We start from the raw sequence: 21880 nt of genomic DNA on the forward strand, positions 1-21880 counted from the left end.
GGAAGGTGATCCTCTCCACTCCAAAGTGGTGGACACAGGATTGCTTTCCCTTGTAGTCAAAGCAGCACCACATTTCCATTACCGGTTAACAGCCTAATATAGGACCCTGACAACACCAGCAGCTATTTGCATACAATTACTCATGCAGCGATTACCAGTGAATGATTAGCTCTAGTTGCAAACTCTGATTTCAGGGAATATCTCCTGAGGAAACCGCTATGTGAACACCCAAGTGGGAATAGCTGAAGGTGCTGTCAGGCTCCCATTGCTTTCATAGGGCTTCCCACCCGCACCGAATCACATAGATTAGGGAAGCACCAAATTGTTTTTTTGGTGCCAAAATTGATACCGAACACAAAAACACACTAGGCCGAAAACCAAAATGGACAGTTTTTTATATACATTATTGTATTATAGTAAAACATTTTAATATCAAATTTAAATTAATATGAATTTACTGTTGACAATTATTGGCACCTTTAAGAAAGTGCATTTTTCTTGAAGTCTGTAGTTTCTGACCATCTCTTGTATCATGTCTGCAATTTCTTAAACACATTGCTAATAGCATTAACAAAATTTCCATTCGATGCACCACTAGCATATATGATACAAGAGATGGTCAGAGACAGCAGCCACGATACCAGAGATGGTCAGAGACTGCAAACATTATACAAGAGATCAACGCAGCCTGCTTGTGCCCAGCAGCCTCACCAGTGCCTGTCATATGCAGCTTGCCAGCCCCACCAGTGTCCATGTACGGCTTGCCAGTGCCCAGCAGCCCTATCAGTGCCCATCATGTATGCCGAGCAGCTTTATCAGTGCCCATCACGTGCAGCCTGCCTGTGCCCACATCAGCAGCGATCTCCGTGTGTCACGGAACTGGATTTGAATTGCCCGGGCTGCAATAACAATGTCCCGCCTCCTGTAATCAAGTCATGCTGATACAATGTCCCACCATTGGATCAGTGTGCCGTCTATAACATGGAGGCGGGACATTGTTACTGTGACCGCCGGGCAATTCAGCTCAGTGGCGAGTGGAGGAGGGAGTGGTGGCATGGGCAGCACCCGAGGCAGACCACGCCTCTTTCAGTATCAGCTATTTCATGTGTTTTTTTTCTTCATTCAGCCAAATGAAAACACACCGCTTTCAGCCCATAATTTTCAGTGCACCACTAACATAGATCCCTACTGAGTTTCCCATGGGTGATCACAAAGTACCCCAAATTGCAAGTGTGAATAGGATTGTCAAATATGCTGCTAAAAGCTCTGATACCCATCTGTAAACACTACAGGCCTGCTAGTTATGTGGCCCATGTAAGTTTTAATGTGGGACTCATAAGCCCTAACTATTCAGACAAAAACAGTTTAATCAGTATATTAACTTAGGAATGGATTAAGAATCACTCTACTATTAAAGGGCAACACTCTGTGCTAGAATCATGCACATCTAAAATGATTCCGGAAAGCTCTGATACACATTCACCAATTTTTAAATACATGGATAGCCTCAGATCTTCCTGGCATTCTGCTCCATAGTGACTTGGATGCATAACATGTTAGCGGATTAGCTGTACATTTACACAGCATAGCTCATCTACCACTTTCTAAAGTTTTTCTTTTTGGATTCAGATCTAGTGACTCAGAGCAACTGAACAACGAACTTGTCATGTTCACAAAACAAATCTGAATGTCTTGATTTGACTTTGCAACTGTCCAGTTTTGGTGAGCCTGTGCCCACAGCAGCTTCAGCCTCCTGTTTTTATGACTGACAGGAGAAGAACCCAACATGGCCTTTCATTGATTTAGCCCATTCACCTCTAGGTTCAAATGTACAATCTGACATGCTTTCTGCTCCCAACATTTTAAAATAGGTGTTTAGCTGAGTAACCATACCCTTTTTGTCAGCTATAATTAGTATAGACTTCCTTCCCAACCTCATTAATAAGTTGGTTCAATCTGCACAACAGAAGCTCACTAGCGGTTTTAAGAGTTTCTCAGCATTCTACATAAAGTCTAGACCAGGGGTCTCCAAACTATGGCCCTCCAGTTCTTCAGGAACTACAACTGCCATCATGCCTAGTAATGTTTGTAAATTTCAGAGTTTTACAATGCCTCATGGGACGTGCAGTTCCGCAACTGGAGGGCCGTAGTTTGAAGATCCCTGGTCTAGACTGTTGTCATGAACATCTCTGATCAGCAATTTTTATTTTATTTTTTTACTTCATGTTGGTGTGTGATGTGAAACGTGAACTGAAGCTCCTGACTTATCTGCTTTTTTCCACAGTTGGCCAATTATTTACACAAACAGGCATGTTTGCAGGCAATCCTAATTGCTTAGTGTGTGCAATTCATCCAATGCGTAAAACAACTGCACGTCTTTATCCGACAGAACAGAACTGGCTGACACAGTGAACAATGCAAACATGGCACTTACTAGACAACAGGAGACAGGTAAAGCGTGGTTGCACTTTGGCCACAGTGAACCCATGGTTTTAGTGCAGGTTAGCTGTGCTTTGCCACATTATATTAGGTCGTGTGGTTTTGCTGTGTTTTCAGAAAATGCACCAAATGTCACAGGACATAACAGGTCTATGGCCAAAGGGGAGCAGGGCAATGTGAAGCCACCCTAAGAGCCCTTTTTACAATGACAGTGTGCGGGTGTCAGCAGTAAAGCGCTATTTTTAGCAGCGCTTTACCTTTGCTTTTGAAGTGCTTTGCAGCCGTTAGTGGGGTGCTTTTAACCCCTGCTAGCAGCAGATGAAGGGGTTAATAATGCCTACACAGCGGCGCCGCCCTTTGATTTCAATGGGCAGGGGCTGCTTTAGGAGCGGTGTATACACCTCTTCTAAAGCGTCTCAAAGAAGCTCCTAGCAGGACTTTAGCATCCTGCCAGTGCAACAACTCAGTGTGAAAGCACTCTGGCTTTCACACTGGGATTGCAGAGGAGGTATTTTTCAGGTGCTATTTTTAGCGCTAAAGCACCTGAAATACGCCTCCAGTGTGAAAGAGGTCTAAAGGTTTGATCTTAAATATACCATTGTACAGGGAGATTTATTCTTTAATATTGGCAGCAAATAAGTGATCCTGAACATTTTTATTCCAAAAAAATCCAATAATCTAATGGGCTCTTTTCAGCCTGAAATGCTGAAATAGGCTTCAATGAACTGACAAAAATCATGAAGATTCCCTTTAGGCCCCTTTCACGCTTGTGCGACTTGAAAGTCACACGATTTTGAAGCGACTTGAAGCAATGCCTGTGTTATCTTGAAGTCTATGGACTAAGTCGCATTAAAGTCAGACCAAAGTAGTACAGGGACTAATTTAGAGTCGCAAAGATATGAATGGTACCCACAGGAAATAAAGAGATACGACTTGTCATGCGAATTTGTAGTCCCAAGTTGCAGGAAAAGTTGCACAAGTGTGAAAGAGGCCTTAGCTGTGTGCACATTTCTAAAGGTTAATAACATTTATGTTGTCAAACTAATAAAGCTACATGAACAGAATTGGCTGTGCGTGTATAAATATCATACAATACAAATTGATACCTGTCTGAAAGAATGAAAGCAAAAAGAAAATCAGACGAGACCCAAACCCTTAAAAAAAACCTTTAATAACATAGTCATGAAATTCCAGTGTTCCAAGTTATCTTTTCAAATGAAAAAAACTTATCCACAACACTGTGGTGAAAAGGACATTTGATGAATACAACAGACCCAGAGGTAAACTTGTTTTTTTTGTTTTTTTTTTTTTTTTGTGGCCACATACAAAAAGGTATACAGAGCAACAAAGCCGCATTACACCACAACTGTTACCCCTTACATACTAATGTATTGCATTCACCTCCTTAACCATTACAAATCAGTATGCTCTTCACATATGGTTATGAAAATAAATGGCCTGTAAAATTTATTCAATCTGGAAATAAATGGCAAGACAATGGAAGATATTAAAAGCACACATCAGGAGAAAAACCTGTTTTAACGCATCAAAATTTCATTCCTGACAGAACAGGAATGAACTAATACAGTAAGGGGCCTAAGACCGCACAGTCCAACCGCATCTTTTGCGGCTGCAGTTGTCAAACTCTTTGAGTCAATGTGTGGATGATTTATAGGATAACAAAGCAAAACCTCCTCTATTAACAATTGGAAAAAACTTCCGTGCAATAAAAGAAACCCATCATGACAGAAATTCAAAGGCTGCCAGTTTAGACCACCTGAAAATGCCAGTTGCCAGGCTGTCATGCTGATCCTTTAGATTCAGTATGGATTGGAACAAGTATGCACAAGTGCAATTAGAGGAACATCAAAACTTCTGATCTGCATGCTTGCTTTTAATTAGTGACTCCAGAGGTACAGCACAAAAGTCTGGCAACCAGGATTTTCAGTAGTCAAAAGCAATGGCAGACAAATGTTTCCTTTCAGCCATCTGAGAGAAAAAAAAAAAAAAAAAAAAAAAAAACCCTATATAAAATTTACATTATTGTAACTGGAAAGCGAACAACCACTAGGGCTGAGGGGAAACCTGCGCTTTTCTCATGGAACGCAGAGCCTTCTCTCGTAAATGCTTCTCCAGATCGTCTAGATTTCCATCGCCATCACTTTCAGTCTCCTGGTGGGGGGGAAATGTACAGGATTTTTGTTTAGGGAGGTACACGCCCGGCATCAGCAGAATTTTTATTACGCTGCAGCAGAAGACAGAAAAGGAGGCAGAACAGTGATTTGCTACCGAAACTTGGTAATGGGGCTCCCATATGTCTCCCACCCCCATAATTAACTGCGACTACAGGGTACAGCATATCCTTATATGCAGACGTGGCCATAAGTTTCGGGAACCTGGGGAAATGCAAGTTTCGGGAGCTGGATGGATTTTGAATGGTAGTGTGCGTAATGTGAAGCCTCAGCAAACATGCGCCTGCCTCACCTTCTTGGCTTCAATGTCTGCATCTGGTTCACCAGGTTCTGGAGATGCTGGAGATGCAGGAGATGGAGGAGATGGAGGAGACGCAGGAGATGGAGCAGCTGCAGCCTTCTCTTTCTTATGTTTTTTGTGTTTCTTGTGCTTCTTCTCCTTTTTGTGTTTCTTGTCCTTTTTCTTCTTTTTCTTTTTACCTCCACCACCATCTTGATCAGAGGTCTACAAAAAACAAATAGAACACTTAAAACACTGGCTGTGTCAGGTCTCTGTAAGCATTTTTTTTTTTTAATCCAACAAACTTATTGGAAAATGAAAGGCACGCACAGAAGACAGACAATAATTCAATATTTTTCAACACATTAAACTACATTCAACACTAAGGAAGTATAGGAGTTACAGCGCATCCATTTGTGGTAAATAAAGACTGGCATTTGAAGCTCTCAGTGTCTCAGAATAGTGACAGTGGATCAAATAAGCAAAGTACATTGTCTATAATGCAGCTAATCGGTGTACTACCGGTTCTTCTTCTGTACAAGTAAATGTAACGTTCAACTATCACATATTTTGTGGTATTTGGCAGAGAATTTTCTGTTTATATAAAACTTTTTTTTATAAGGTAAGGACTGGTTTACAGCCAGTCATTTAATGTCAGTGGGGAGGTCTGTAGACATACCCTTGCTATCGATCTGACCACAGTTTCTCCTGTATGATTCTTTTCTTGACCAGGTAATATTTCCAGTAAACAGCACTCAGGGCAAAAGGTCAAGTGTCAGCCCATGCGATCATGCAGGAACTGCACAACCTGTGTCCAGTAGCCTTACATGACCGGGCATGTCCATAAGAAGTGATAAAACGTGCACCCAGGAGTAATGTAGGATTTGTGAAGTATATACAACTGCATAATTCAGATAGCTTTGGGGAGACCAGTTTACAAGATGCAAAAGCATCCTCCCAGTCCTCGTCCTCCAGCTCCCCCACGCCTACCTCCTACCTCATTTTAAGCTGGAGGAGGCAGCTGTAGGAGTGTACCCCCCCCCCCACTCATTCAAAGTCTGTATCATCCTCATCTTAAAGTGGTTATATAGTCCTTTTTGGGACTTTTACCTGCAGGAAAGCCTATAATAAGGCTTACCTGTAGGTAAGATAAATATCTCCTAAACCTGTACGGTTTAGGAGATATTCCCCTCGCAATGTGCCACTGACTGTAGAAGAGCATGCGCACAGGGGATTCCCAGCTGAAAGCCCGGCAGACGACGGACCCTGGCGGGAAGAAATCTCCAGCACGCATGCGCAGGAGTGACGATATCGCGGCTCCGGCCACTCACAGCGCCGGAGCCGCCATACCCGGAAGAAACGCTGAGGGAACATGTCAGCTTACTCGGCGTGGATTGGACCAAATGTCGGGGCTTCGTTCTAAGGTACAGTGCCTTGCGAAAGTATTCGCCCCCCTTGAACTTTTCAACCTTTTGCCACATTTCAGGCTTCAAACATAAAGATATAAAATTTTAATTTTTTGTGAAGAATCACCAACAAGTGGGACACAATTGTGAAGTGAAACGAAATCTATTGGATATTTTAAACTTTTTTAGCAAATAAAAAAACTGAAAAGTGGTGCGTGCAAAATTATTCGGCCCCTTTACTTTCAGTGCAGCAAACTCACTCCAGAAGTTCAGCGAGGATCTCTGAATGATCCAATGTTGTCCTAAATGACTGATGGTGATAAATGGAATCCACCTGTGTGTAATCAAGTCTCTGTATAAATGCACCTGCTCTGTGATAGTCTCAGGGTTCTGTTGAAAGCGCAGAGAGCATCATGAAGACCAAGGAACACACCAGGCAGGTCTGTAATACTGTTGTGGAGAAGTTTAAAGCCGGATTTGGATACAAAAAGATTTCCCAAGCTTTAAACATCCCAAGGAGCACTGTGCAAGCGATCATTTTGAAACGGGAGTATCAGACCACTGCAAATCTACCAAGACCTGGCCGTCCCTCTAAACCATGGGTCTTCAAACTACGGCCCTCCAGTTGTTCAGGAACTACAATTCCCATCATGCCTAGTCATGTCTGTGAATGTCAGTTTTACAATGCCTCATGGGATGTGTAGTTTCACAACAGCTGGAGGGCCGTAGTTTGAAGATCCCTGCTCTAAACTTTCAGCTCAGACAAGGAGAAGACTGATCAGAGATGCAGCCAAGAGGCCCATGATCACTCTGGATGAACTGCAGAGAACTACAGCTGAGGTGGGAGAGTCTGTCCATAGGACAACAATCAGTCGTACACTGCACAAATCTGGCCTTTATGGAAGAGTGGCAAGAAGAAAGCCATTTCTCAAAGATATTCATAAAAAGTGTCGTTTAAAGTTTGCCACAAGCCACCTGGGAGACACACCAAACGTGCAAGAAGGTGCTCTGGTCAGATGAAACCAAAATCAAACTTTTTGCCCACAATGCAAAACGATATGTTTGGAGTAAAAGCAACACAGCTCATCACCCTCAACACACCACCCCCACTGTCAAACATGGTGGTGGCAGCATCATGGTTTGGGCCTGCTTTTCTTCAGCAGGGACAGGGAAGATGGTTAAAATTGAGGGGAAGATGGATGCAGCCAAATACAGGACCATTCTGGATGAAAACCTGTTGGAGTCTGCAAAAGACCTGAAACTGGGACGGAGATTTATCTTCCAACAAGACAATAATCCCAAACATACAGCAAAATCTACAAAGGAATGGTTCACAAATAAACGTATCCAGGTGTTAGAATGGCCAAGTCAAAGTCCAGACCTGAATCTGTGGAAAGAGCTGAAAACTGCTGTTCACAAACGCTCTCCATCCAACCTCACTGAGCTCGAGATGTTTCCCAAGGAAGAATGGGCAAGAATTTCAGTCTCTCGATGTGCAAAACTGATAGAGACATACCCCAAGCGACTTGCAGCTGTAATCGCAGCAAAAGGTGGCTCTACAAAGTATTAACGCAAGGGGGCCGAATAATTTTGCACGCCCCACTTTTCATTTTTTTTATTAGTTAAAAGTTTCAAAAATCCAATAGATTTCGTTCCACTTCACAATTGTGTCCCACTTGTTGGTGATTCTTCAAAAAAATAAAAATTTTATATCTTTATGTTTGAAGCCTGAAATGTGGCAAAAGGTTGAAAAGTTTAAGGGGGCCGAATACTTTCGCAAGGCACTAAGTATTTCATAATGAGCTAGTATGCAGTGCATACTAGCTCATTATGCCTTTTCCTTTGCAGGTAAGATAAAAAAAAAAAAAAAAAAAACATCAGCGGGTATACAACCATTTTAACACTGGTAATCTCTCTACACATAGCACTGTGTTATATGAGGAGAAGAGCATGACCTGTGCCCCGTCTCTGTTCTCTGAAATGTGCACAGTGCTATGTGTAGGGAGCATACCTGTGTACAGTACATAGGAGGGGAGACTGACATTTCCCCTACATCTAAAGTGACCCCCGATATGTCCCAAGAGTCTCCTTATTTGTACATACAAATCATCCCTCTGTCACTGTACTCCTGTATGGCATGTGATGGCCCTGTAATACTCCATTTACAATGTTGAAACATCATTGTTATAGGGGTACCAGGTAATACACCAATTATGGGGGAGCAAGGTTCTGGCCATGTCTAGGGAACTCTGTGCTTCAGAATGAAAATACAAGCAGATGTGAATGGAAGGTTTCATTGCCTCATATATAAGGCCAGATAGTTAATAAAAGGATCCATTCACAATGTTAGCTCTGATTTTATGAGCAAAGGACATCAGTCAAGCAAAATAACAGGAAAATGGGTGGATCCAGACTCCAGAGCCAGACCATTGTCGGTATGATGCTGTATGAAAGTCTGTAGCCCCTCCCAGTTATTTAGCTTGATTTAAACAGAATGGGGGCACTTCTTAGAGGGCTTTTTTTTTTTTTTTTAGATATTAGCAGCTCACATAGAATAGATGCAAGCAGAAAAAAGGAAACCCATACTTCTTTTAACCAATACAAAAAAAACAAGAAAAAAAATATAGTGACTGACAAGTGTCAGATGTCTGCAACCCTCACCACATGCTGTGTCCTGCATGGGCGTAGTGAGAGGATGGCACCACAGTGCTCAACAGGAGACACAGGAATCTGACGTTTCTGGAGATGCTGAATGAGTCCAACAGGAGCTACTGATCATGATATAATAAACAGGCATGCCCTCTAGTACACTATACATAGACCTGCCCTCATGGCACAACAAAATTCAACAAGGATAATGGGGAAAAAAATTGTCATAGCTCTAGTTTACACTATGGATTTAAGTGGCCTAAAAGACCCCACAAGCAGTTTTCACTTCTGTATTTTAGGTATTTTTTTTTGCCAGTGCAGCTTAGATACCTGAGCTGGAGACGGGCTGGGTGTGGCACTCTTGGTCTTCTTAGCAGGTGCTGGAGCTGGGGACCAGTTGCCAGATTGAGAACGAGATCTAGACCGGGATGGGGGGACTACTTGTTTTATGGGCGCTGGCTCCGGGGATCCAGAAACAGATCGCGATGATGAGCCTTCTGCAGGTTGAGGACTGGGAGATTCCCTAAGATAAAAAGCAAATATTAGTATATATAGTTTAGAGTGAATATTTATAGAACAGAATGTTTATATCATAAAAAGAATGAATAAAAAAAAATTACTTTTTAGGTTTTTTCGGTTCTGGAGTCCTTGATACTCGTCTGATTGGCCTAGTGCTTGGTGAAGGTGACTGCTGCCTCCTGGGAGGAGATGAGGACCCTCCTCTCCTGTGAGTTGGAGGACTCTCAGAGCTTCGAGCTGCTCGTGGACGTGGAGAAGGTGAAGAACGTTTAGTCTGTGGTGGGGAGCGGGTTTCTCTCCCTGACCGGCTAGGAGAAGTTCCTTTACGGTGTTTAGAGGATAGTGATGGAGAGCGTCGCTTTCCTCCAGGTGACCCTTTATGTTTTTGTGGAGGTGAATGTGATACTCTGCGCTTTGATGGAGGAGGAGATTGTGATACTCTACGTTTTGGAGGAGGCTGGGGCAGTGGTGAAGAAGTTCTCCTTTTTGGGGGTGGAGAGGGGGAATATCTTCTTTGAATTGGTGGCGAGTACCGTCTTTGAGTAGAGGAATGCCTGTGAGGTGATGGAGATCTATGAAGTAAAGGAAAAAATGTCAAACTCCATGAAATGAGGCATACTGAAAAGAATTAAGAAAAAAAAACTGAAATGAATTAATTTTGGTTTCCCTTATAATCTTACCTGCGCCTTTGAGGAGATGGAGATCGGCGCCGCCTGGGAGGTGGAGCAGGAGAAGGACTGCGCCTTCTTCGGGCAGGAGGTGGAGTTGGACTCCTCCTTCTTCTGCTGTAGAAATGAAAAAACACAATTGTTCAGTTTACAAAAAATGCAGCAGTGCTAACTTATAGAAAATGTAAATATAAATCTTCAAAGTGTATGTAAAGTCATAGTTAAGGGTAGCGTAGGAAAGAGTTAAAATCCCTTTCGGTTTATTTTTCTCTTGCTGTCTGTATTACAGCGGGGAGATTTCACTTCACTTTCTGTCCCGGAGACAGAACAGAAAGCAGGATTAATAATTTGCAAAGAATGTCCAATTTAAAGATAAAAAGACAACACTACTAAAATAAAATGGAGGAGCCAATGAAACGACCCAAGGCTTGAAAAAGAATGCAGAGTAAAAGAACAAACCATTTAGTGAAAATGAACCTTCCACTCAAATGGACATATTGGCTACCATGCTTGCTGTTCAGGAAAATATTAAATACAAAGTTAAAGAATAAGTTCACCTTTTTAAAAAAAAAAAAAAATGCACATCTTTTTGCAGGGGAAAAAAAAAAGTTTTTTTTTTTTTAAACTAGGAGGCTGGAAATCTCTGCACCCATGATCAGCAGAATGCAGGACTCCTGCAGACTGTCAGTATAAGCAGTCTGCTCTTACCTTGTACAAGCATCCAGTTGCACAATGACAGGAATAAACGAAGTTCTCCCATTTACAGAACTCTGTCAATGAATGACATGGCCAGGTGGGCCGAAACATTTTTTTTTAAATTTTATTGTGACAGTGGGTTTGGGGAGAAGATCCAACGGTGGTTTGTGAAGAGGCGGTGGGATGGGGAGAGGCTGCAGCAGTAGTGCAATGATGGCAATACTTTTTTACATAAAAACGCAACAGAGTGGTCTGCTCAGCCACTAAAAACTACCTACACCTGCAGCAAGACAATAGCCATGCCTAAACCAACCTTTTAAGAAGAGGTGACTGCCACCTTTTCACAGTCTGCATCCTGACAGCAAAAAGGAAATAAATAGTTTCAAGCTCATTATAACCTAAAAAACAAATTAAAGCTTGCATTCTGCGAAAAAAATAAAAAATATTATATAAAAAGTACCGCGGAGATGGATCCCGAGGTCTCTTCTTTGAAGGTGAAGGGCTTCTTGATGTTGAATGCCTGCGCCTTCTGCCAACCTCTCCATTCTTCACTGCAATGCGCTTTGGCCTCTCATCCTCTGAAGAGGAGGATGATCCAGAGTCTATAAAATTGCAGAAATCAGACTTAAATCACAATAACTATAAGAGATAGAAGATAGTCGCATATTAATCAAGGTAATCTTTTTTTCAACCTATCCCTGGACAAAAAGACCTAAGGCTTGCACTGTTCTGAGGTTCATTACAGGAAGCCAATTCACTTTACTAGCCTTCAGGGTTTCATAAAAATAAGGCTGACTCCCTGAGACCTTGCAAGGCTTCTTTTTTTTTCAAACAGTTGTAATGTAGTTTTGCATGTGCTTGATGAGGCATATAATTTCATGTGCTCCAACTTGCACATGCGCAGTACATCAATGTTGAGACCTGCGGGTATGGCCAGTGCTGTGCGTTTTGGCCTAGGCCGGCACTTTTAGGGGACTCGGGTTTTATCATCATTCATGTTAAGGAAACCGCCCAGTTCCCTACTGCACATGTGTAAAGCTTGGTGCCCTTTCTGAACGGCCCAGTGGAGGAAAGAGGCCGAACTTCAGAGAGGGTGGCACAGTCTCCCGGACCTGTGAAGTGGCTATAGGATGTCTCCTAGTGGGTGATTGCCAGATTCCTGGTCAGTGGGACCAGGTACGATGGGGAGGGGGTTCCAGTGTAAGTTTAACTTACAGATTTTCTGTAAAGGTGAACTTACACTTTAACCACTTCGAATTTTGAGCTTTCAGTGCTGTCGCACTTTGAATGACAATTGCGCGGTCATGCTACACTGTACCCAAACTAATTTTTTATCATTTTGTTCCCACAAATAGAGCTTTCTTTTGGTGGTATTTGATAGCCTCTGATTTTATTTTTTTCTGCTAAACTAATTAAAAAATGACCGAAAATTGTGAAAAAAAAAACCTTTTGTTTGTTACAAAACTTTGTAAATACGTTTTCTCCTTCACTGATGGGTGGCACCGATGACCGGTATTGTAGTGTACAGTATTGTACGGATGGATGCAAATCAGTGCCATTGTGGGCACTGATTGGCATCCATTGTGGGCACTGACTGGCATCCCTGGTGATCTGGGGGGGGGGGCGCATACCTGGTGCTGGGCATCCCTGGTGGTGTCCTTGGTGGTCCTGGGTGGGGGGGCTGCGCTGATAATCACACTGTGATCAGCCGTGATTGGACACAACTGATCACATGGTAAAGAGTCTCCGTCAGAGACTCTTTACAGAGATCGTAGTTGTGGTGCGCAACTGCTTAATATCCTGATCACATCATATAACGTCCGGTCAGGATATTAAAACCACTTTGCCACCGTCATTTTGCTATATGGTGGGCGGCAAGTGGTTAAAAAGACTGAAGGGCATGGAGAGGTAGCATGGGCGTATGCAAATGTGCTTGTTTAGGTACACCGATTAACAGATTGCGATTTCTATAGGAGGAGGCTCTTTTAGGTAACTTTCACAGGTGATGGAGATAAACGGAGTGGAATGGGCATGGTTATGAACTTGCGCTATAAGTGGGGAAAAAAAAAAGATTTTTTTTAATCATACTTGCCTGTAAAAATAGGATTTTTTGTACTCAGCGTAAAATCCTTCTCTCTGTAATTCACTGACCGACACAGCTCCTCTTGGCCACTGGGTTGTTATGCCTCATTACTGGGAGATACTAGGCATTAATTGCAATTCAACACTCAGAAATCTTAGTTCCGCCTAGGGGGCGGTCCCTTGGGCAACAACCCTCCAGCCATCAGTACGTCAAAAAGCAGTATAACATAAAGATAAAAAGGAGGGGCGGGTGCTGTGTCGGTCGGTGAATTACAGAGAAAATGATTTTACGACAAGTACAAAAAAATCCTATTTACTCTTATATTCACCGACTGACACAGCTCCTCTCTTAGCCATTGGGAAGTCCCCAAGCAGTGCCAAAGGACGGGTGGGAAAACAGCATAAAAACTTCATCCACTGTGGGAACTAGTGAAACTTTACCCACAAAAAACAGTGCGTGGAGAAATCCACAACCAAACCAGGGTACCCTCAACAGCACAAAAAAAAAAGTGGAATGTAATGTAACAGTGCATTAACTTAACGGTACTGTTTTTAATGAAAAAAACAGGAAAAAGGGAAATATATTGCATATACAATTGCAACTATACGGCTGCCTGCAAAACCTTGCGGCCAAAACAGGCAGCCGATGCACTGACGTCTAACTTGTAGAACTTGGTAAATGTGTGGACAGAGGACCAGGTCGCCGCCTTACACACCTGAGCAACAGACACTTGGTGTCGGAAGGCCCAAGACATTCCGATTGCTCTTGTGGAGTGGGCTGTGACCGTAAAGGGGGGTACCTGCCCCTTCAAGGCGTAGGCTTGTACTACAATCTGTCGGATACACCTGGAAAAGGTGGCCGAGACCGCCATGCCTTTCTTGGGACCAGCCACCGAAAAACAAACAGGGAGCCCGACTTCCAAAAGGGAGCAGTGGTAGACAAATACACCTTCAGAGCCGGAACCACGTCCAGACCGTGAAGGGCCACCTCCTTCGGGTGCTTCGGCTTATGACAGAGAGATGGTAATACAATGCCCTCAATATGAAAAGCCGAGACCACTTTCGGTAGAAAAGACGGTTGCGGCCGCAACAGCACCTATCCTTGTGGATAACCAGATAGGGCGACTTGCAAGACAAGGTCGCCAGATCCAAAACCCTCCTGGCCGATGTGATGGCCACTAGAAAGACCACTTTCTGGAAAAGAGTCAACAGGGGAAACGCCCTGATATTTTCAAATGGTGGTTTTTGAAGCGCCGATAACACCAGGCTGCAATTCCATGGGGGTAACGGTAGACACACAGGAGGGACTACATGTCATATCCCCTGAACGAAGGTACTCACTAATGAGTGAGATACCAGGGGTCTCTGGGGAGAAAAAAAAAAAGACAGCCAAGGCTGAAATTTGCCCCTTAATGGTGCTTAACGCCAATTTCTGGTCTACTCCTTGCTGAAGAAACAGCAGAATCCTGGATATAGAAAAGGAGCGTGGATGCCATCCTTTCTTCTCACACATGTAGATGTAGGCCTTCCAGGTACGATGGTATATCTTCCGGGAAGATTTTCATGCTCTTAACATAGTTGGGATCACAGAGTCCAACAGACCACGGTTCCTCAACACTTGGTTCTCAATAGCCATGCCATTAAAGCCAGCGATGGTAAAGCAGGATGGGGGATCAGACCTTGAGATAGAAGGTCCTTTCACAACGGCAGTCGCCAGGGAAGGCTCTCCTCAAAAGTGTAACGTACACCATGTATTTGGGGACCGAAAAGGTCAGTTGCGGGCAACCCCATTCCTTGTAAATGAACTTGTCAAAATAAGTCAGATACGGGGAATACCTTAGGTGAACGTGCTGGCTTGTGGGACCCAAAAGCGACAGGTACATCAGAAGAGGGATCTGCTGGCTCCTGAATCTTCAGGGTATCACACATAGCTGTGATAAGTATTCCAAGAAGCGCTTTGTCGCGCATGGACCCGAATTCATCCTCACGGTCCTGGTCAGCGTCGGCATCTTACAAAACAGAGCAGAGGTCACCAGAGCAGGGGTCCCCAGCCTCCGCAGGACCCGAGTATGCGTCAGAGCTCTCCCCAGAGGACGAGGGGTTCAGGGGCCGCTTTAGTGCACCTTTCTTCCCACGCACCGCCTTCATCTTGGCAACAAATGAATTGAGGATCGCCATCAGGTTGTCCATGGGCACTGCGCAGTCTGCAGGTGACCCGGTTGCAATTGCCTGGATTTCAGGGGAAGAAACACCAGTTTCTGAAGCCATGCTGACCCTACCCTGTCTGCCATCCGAAGGGGAGTTAGGACAGTGACAGTCCCACCCTCCTTACTGCCGCTGGCTGAGGGTCTCTTTCCCGCTGGACTCACCACCCTGAGGAGTTCTGCGCTATCCAGCGAGTGGTGTTTGCGCCTCAACTTGTTGTGTGCTATCCAGCAAGTAGTGCCTGTAGTCCCCGTGGGCTCCCAGGTGCAGAGGAAACAATGCTGTGTCGGATGGCAGCACCTGCAAATAGCGCCAAAACCGCTCTGAAGTGTGCTCAGGCTTCAAGAAAATGCCCGCCCAGCATCTAGTGCAAAGACATAAAACACAGGAAAAATGGCCGAGAGCGCTCAGGAGCACATGCTGAAAAAACGTGTTCAGGCTGCAAGAAAATCGCTGCCAGTGTTCTGAATAGGAGATCACTAGGAAAATGGCCGCAGAAGCCCAGGATAGCACGCTGCCCTTGCCCACACCTAAAATGGCCACGGAAGCAGCTCCATGAGGTACAGGGAGAAAACAATGTCAGTGAACACAGCGCTGTACATGACATCAGCAAAACCTCACAGACACCTTCCAGGGGCATGAAGAACAGGACCCACGACACCACTAGCCAGTGCAGCCCGCCCCCAGATGAGAGCCCCTGCATATACATACACACACACACACACACACTCCGCTCAGCAGCCACATGCAGCATCCCGCCGGGGGGGGACCCCCCCGGAATCGACCTCCCTAGGAATGCCCAGCCACTCAGCCCCATCGAGGCAGGGAGAGCTGTACTTCCAGACCAGTCCTGAAGAGCTGGGAGACATTCCATCACAGACCCACTCACTGGATCAGTATAGGGTGGCTGCTGGCCCAGCATACTGTAACACAGACATCAGTAGCCCGGTCATATGTATGCCCTGGAGCATAAAAGCTCACGACCACCTCTGGAGCTGAGGTTTCATCGTGGCCTGCCGAGCACATAGCTGTGGCCTGCACACGCTCAATGGATGGACTGGGGGGACTACAAGGATAAGGGTATCCAGCCTGCCACCCAGCCGGCTGTTGATAGTAGATCACAGGATCATTACTCTTGCGCAAAAAAGTCACGCTTCTGCATAAAAAAAAAAGCACAGACCGATGGGCCCACAGGGTTCCTAGGTCCACTAGGCAAAATAAAACTGATGGCTGCATGGCAGGCTGGAGGGTTGTTGCCCAATGCCTAGTATCTCCTAGTAATAGGGCATAACAACCCAATGGCTAAGAGGAGCTGTGTCGGTTGGTGAATATAAGAGAAATTTTTATTTTTTTTAAATACCATGGGACACAGAGTTAGGCTACTATTCCTTACTTACTGGGTTATACACCATCTTTAGGTGAATGGACATTGGTAGACCAAGGGTCTTAGATGGGAAGGTATAAATACCCTGTATTGAAGTGGTTAAGAGGTCCCGTCATGTTTTTTTTTTTCTATTACAAGGGATGTTTACATTCCTTGTAATAGGAATAAAAGTTTTTTTTTTTTTGTTTTTTTTTAAAGAGCAGTGTAAAAATAAAAAAAAAGGTATTTTTTTTAAAAATGCGCCCCGTCGCTCCAAGCATGCACACAGAAGCAAACACATTTATGAGTAGCAAACACACATGCAAACAGTCATAAGCAGGCCAATGAGAGCTGGAGGTGTGCCTCTGTAAATCCAGGAAATGAAAAAGCAGCAGCTTCAGCTATCCACAGTTAAAATGGTTGCAGCCAGACTCACTCACAGTGGAGGAAGATATTTTTTTTTACACACACATACAAATATACACACACGCAAAGTGGTTGGAGGGAAGCTTGAGAATGGCAACGGTCCCATTCACATTTGAACGTAGCATTTTCAGGCAGAAAGTTGTGCGATTTTGCCGCATTTTTGTACAGTTCAAAAGGTCACCAATGTAAAAAGCAGAAAAATGCCCAAATCTGCCTAAAAAAGTTCCAGAACTTGTTTAAGCTTCAGGCGTTTTGGAGTGGAGATGTGAAACATCTAGCATAACTGATTTTTTTTCCCCTAGCTACAAAATGCTCAGGTGTGAATGGGTCCTAAGGACTGGCAGACTCCAATTGCTATGACAGCTGGCTGAATAGCTGAACTGGTAACAAAGGCTGAAACACAATACCAGACATGCGCAGCAGCTCAGATTGCCCTGAAGCCTGTGGTCTCTGAGGGTATACAACACTACTGTTTCCACTAGGCTCCTCAGAAGCTACTGATGACACAGATGTGCCCTTCCCTGTAGTGTTAGCCCTACTGCTCTTTTTTGAAGACATCACAAGCCCTCCCTAGAGGTACAGCGCATGCGCGGCTTTGTGTACGCCTGTTCAGTGGCAAAGCAGCGTGCACCATGGCTGCCGACACAGCCGCAAACTCTTGTGCGTTATGGCAAACCATTAGGTACAATATGGAATCCCCATGCGCGGACCATCCATAAGCAGCCAAGACAGGAAAAGAGGTACTCCTACGCAAACACCAGCAGCTAGCCTAAACGCCCCCTGTGGTCACCGCCACACAGGTGTCTAGCAAGTTTGACAGATAGTTGCAACACCTTGGGCACCCCACAATAAGTAAATAAGGGGGTTTCACTTACCTGTCCAAGGAAAGCATAGAAACCAAGAGCCCAATCTTCACCCATCACGGCGGTTTCCGTGACTTGGGGATCTTTAAGGACTGGGTACCCTTTTCATATTTTAGGGTCCGCTCTCTTGGACATGTACAGAACCCAGCAGGAATGCCTTAGCTTTGTGGTGTCCAGGATTCCACTACACAGGGTCCAGGTAACCGGCAAAACCTTACAGGATTCCTTGCATCGTTTGTGAAGCTTGGGTACCATTTATTTTAGCATATAAGCTTTACTTCAAATGGATCCGAATCGGTAAATCCCTTGACTCATTTAATGACCGTTCTTGGGACTCAAAACCTGGAGCTCGAGAGAGCTCAAACGTGCCCATTCACCTTGCAGACACTGGTAAAAAACTCAAAAGGGAAGGGCTATACAAGAGCAGACTTGCTGTCTAAGAACTTTGGTCTATCAGTTTCCATTCACCTAAAAATGGCATACATAACCCAGAAAGGAATAATAGCCCAACTCTGTGTCCCGTGATTCATGGAAAAAAAATGTAACAAATTAAATTTGTGCTAATCAAATAAGATGGAATTCATACCAGAGGACGACTGTTGGTTCTGTCTTCTGTACTGACGACGCTGCTGTACCGAATCTGACGCTCCCATTTTGCCTCCTTTTTCATCATCTACAAAAACAAATTCTTAACTTAGAGAATTAGGGCCAAAGTAGGGCTCTTTTGGCCCTACTTCTTTGGGTCAAAGGAGTGTCTTTAGTTTTGCGCTCCTGTTACCCAGATTCACCTGTCAGCCAGTCCAGACTCTGGAGGGATCCCGACATTATTTCTGGGATTCACCCAGATGCCTGAGCGACAGCTGGCTCAGCTTGCTGCAAGGAAGCTGAGCTAGCCACTCCAGCCCCCTCCACAGTCTGGGGCTCAAGTGAGCACTGGAGGGGCAGCGCAGAGAGCCAGTACCTGACCGCAACTGGCTCACTGAAGATGGAGAACTGAACAATCAGTGGTCTTAGAGAGACAGGGGACCGATTCTGCATACACCTAGGTAATTATGATTGACTTATTTGGAAATCCTGCACAAAAAAAAAAAAAAAACACGACTATAGTGTTTCTCAACCTTGAAGTCATGGAGCGCCTTTAAAAAAAGTATTTCAGTCTCGAGGCACTCCAATTCCTAGGGTTCACATTGCTGCATGTCGGGAACACACACAAAGGCTCTGCTTTATAACAGGCGCATGCAAGGCCATTTAAAAATGCTACCTCCACACATCAGCCAACAGCATGATTTCACACACGCCAAACAGCATGATGTCAAAGCACCGGGTACATAGACTTCTCTCTCCCCCCCCCATGTATTTGTGGGTAAGGCAGCTCACTAAAATGAATTGACTGCCCTACACGTAGTTAAACAGATGTGAACAAATCCTAAGGCTTTTTTTTTTTTAGAGTGGTATGGATTGTCAGCTCCCGGGGAAAGGCCACTCATTTTCACCTCCTATCCCTAACTCACAATGGAGCACCCAGTCAATAACTCCATTGAAACATTGTTACATCAGGGTTATGGGCTGACCAGAAAGAGTAAGGCTGGCAACAGATGGAACTGGCTGGCACTGGCATGTGGCACCGGCAGGTGGAACTGGTTGCCACTGGCAGGCACAGGGAACTGCCAGATGGCACCAGCAGGTGACACTGGTTTGGAACTGGCAGGTGGCACTGATTGGCAGGTGGCCCTGGTTGGCGGTGGCACTAGTTGTCACTGGCAGACGGCACTGATTAGCGGTGGCACTAGTTGTCACTGGCAGGTGGCACTGATTGGCGGTGGCACTGGCAGGTGGCACTGATTGGCGGTGGCAGGCACGTGGAACTGCCAGATGGCATTGGCAGGTGACACTGGTTTGGAACTGGCAGGTGGCACTGGTTGGCAGTGGCACTAGTTGTCACTGGCAGATGGCACCGATTGGCGGTGGCACTGGTTGGTGTTGGCACTAGTTGGCACTGGCACTAGGTGGTGGCAGGTGACACTCGGCACTGGCAGGTGGCACTGACTGACGGTGGCACTGACTGACGGTGGCAGGTGGCACTGATTGTCACTGGCAGGTGGCACTGGTAGGTGGCAGGTGGCACTGGTAGGTTTCACACGGAGCACTCTGTTACTGAAATGTAACAGAGGAGCCGTCAGGATTCAGCTTAAATGTCGGAATGGGCGGGACCCAACCGGGGTGTGAAACTGACAAGTAACAGAGGCGGATATGTCAGATTTGAGCTAGATGTCGGGGTGGGCGGGACTCAGCAGCTATCGAATACCAGCCAACGATTGGGCTGCTTAAGAAAAGGGTCGGGCCACATACACGTAGCGGCCCGCCCAGATTCCATTGGCTGGTGTTTGCTAGCTGCTGGGTCCCGCCCACCCCGGCCGGGTCCAGCCCACACCGACATCAAGATGAAATCTGACAGATCCTCCTCTCTCCATTGCTTGTCAGTTTCACACACTTAGCGCGGCGCCGGAGGAGGGAGGACGTCAGTCAGTGTTAATGCTGCTGCATGTCTGGGGCATCAATAGTGAGTGGGCTGGTGGCAGCTTAGGCGCCAGGTTGCGATTTCTGGTCGCATTGGCGACCTAGCGCCTGGGGTTTGTCGAGCCCTGGCCTAAGGACATGTTCATACATGAGGCTGGGGGGCAGTAAAACCATGCAGTTGAGGCACATTTTTACCACCCCAACTGCTCCCCTTTACACAAAAATTGGCAAAAATTATACTCACTATCGCATTCATCGAGCACCAACCCCTAATGTAACCCATTAAGATCAATGAGGCCATGCTGTAATTACCCCTACATTCATTGTGAGCTTGTGTGTTGCAGGTCGGTGGTGCTGCATTCAGAGGGTCAAAAAAGGCAATGATGAGGCAACATCTCCACCCCGCCTTTCAAATAACTGAAAAATGATCTGCGTGAGGATCACTTTTCAGACGAGCAGTAGTCCTTTGCAGCTGTTGTGAATGATCACTAAAAACACTGTTAGATCGTACAGGGTTAGGGGTCAGGATTAAAACATACATATATACACGCACGTAAATAAACACACTCAAATACACACATAGCATTTTTAAAAAAATGCATTACTGTAGCTGTGCCCTAACTGCCAGGTACTGCACTGTAGGATGGAGGTTAGGAAAATTAGACGGTTCCCCTTCTACTGTTCTGCACTTATTGTCCCAATCATGCTTGCGCTGTGCCGTTTTACAGTTCGGCAGAGCAGTGGAAGTGCGACCTCAGCCTCTCTCAACCAGGAAGCTGCAGCACCTCCGACAAACTTAGACAGAAAAGTAAAAAAAATAAAAAACACAACAAAAAAAAGGAGGGCGCACCAACCTTGCACATTAGCCAAGTGGTGTTCACTGAAATCAAAAAGAAGGAAATATACTCACAAACAAGTGAATAAAAGCATATTGAAGTCCAAAACTGGATGCAGAGCAATGAGGCCACAGGGACTGTGAGCAGCACGCCAGGGAACCTTCCAGATATTCAGTGCATTTTGAGGGGGGGGTTCCCTCTTCCTCAGAGCCCATCTGTGATGCTGCATTGGCACACAAATATAGTAAATGGGTCTCATCACATGGTCTGCAGACCCATCCCTTTAGTGGGTGGAGATGGGAGTGGTCAGACAGCAAAGCAGCCTAGTGTATAATGATACATACATAGAAACAGCATTGCTAATCAAAACAGTGTCAGTTGTAAGCATGTAACAATCTTAAAACCAAATACAGTGAGCAGCAATGGCTAAAAATCAGCAAATGCTGGAAACAGAACCCCCGTATATACAGAGTATCCGCACAGTGCTGCACTGACATTTCTGGATTCGGAGTCATGGGGAAAGCAAAATAATTGTCAAAGGATCTGCGGGAAAAGGTAGTTGAACTGTATAAAACAGGAAAGGGATATAAAAAGATATCCAAAGAATTGAGAATACCAAGCAGTGTTCAAACTCTAATCAAGGAGTGGCTAATTATATTAGGGCTGAAACAACTAATCGATTATGAAATTAATCGATTAATCGGCCAGTAACAAAATGGGGATAAAGTTAATGAGTCTG

General features: G+C 45.0%; 1 protein-coding gene across 14 annotated transcripts in view; it reads right to left on the minus strand.

Annotated features, from left to right (window-relative positions):
* Positions 1 to 3589: 3589 nt before the first annotated feature.
* SRRM1 (serine and arginine repetitive matrix 1) overlaps positions 3590 to 21880 on the minus strand; it is a 72944-nt gene continuing 54653 nt past the window's right edge. For 9 of the 14 annotated variants that reach the window (XM_077481877.1, XM_077481875.1, XM_077481871.1 and 6 more), the window contains 8 exons: positions 18375 to 18461; positions 11310 to 11451; positions 11163 to 11204; positions 10166 to 10270; positions 9587 to 10057; positions 9297 to 9489; positions 4924 to 5136; positions 3590 to 4611 (listed from right to left, as the gene is read on the minus strand). In XM_077481877.1, coding sequence (XP_077338003.1) covers positions 4507 to 4611; positions 4924 to 5136; positions 9297 to 9489; positions 9587 to 10057; positions 10166 to 10270; positions 11163 to 11204; positions 11310 to 11451; positions 18375 to 18461 — 1358 coding nt within the window. In that variant the 3' untranslated portion in view covers positions 3590 to 4506. Of the gene's footprint in view, positions 4685 to 4923; positions 5137 to 9296; positions 9490 to 9586; positions 10058 to 10165; positions 10271 to 11162; positions 11205 to 11309; positions 11452 to 18374; positions 18462 to 21880 lie in introns of all 14 variants that reach the window. The other 5 variants (XM_077481878.1, XM_077481870.1, XM_077481873.1 and 2 more) reach the window with 4 other exon arrangements.

This window comes from Lithobates pipiens, unplaced genomic scaffold, assembly GCF_037356315.1.
Source record: "Lithobates pipiens isolate NorthernLeopardFrog02 unplaced genomic scaffold, aLitPip1_a1.2 Scaffold_16, whole genome shotgun sequence".
In the NCBI taxonomy this organism is placed as follows: domain Eukaryota; kingdom Metazoa; phylum Chordata; class Amphibia; order Anura; family Ranidae; genus Lithobates; species Lithobates pipiens.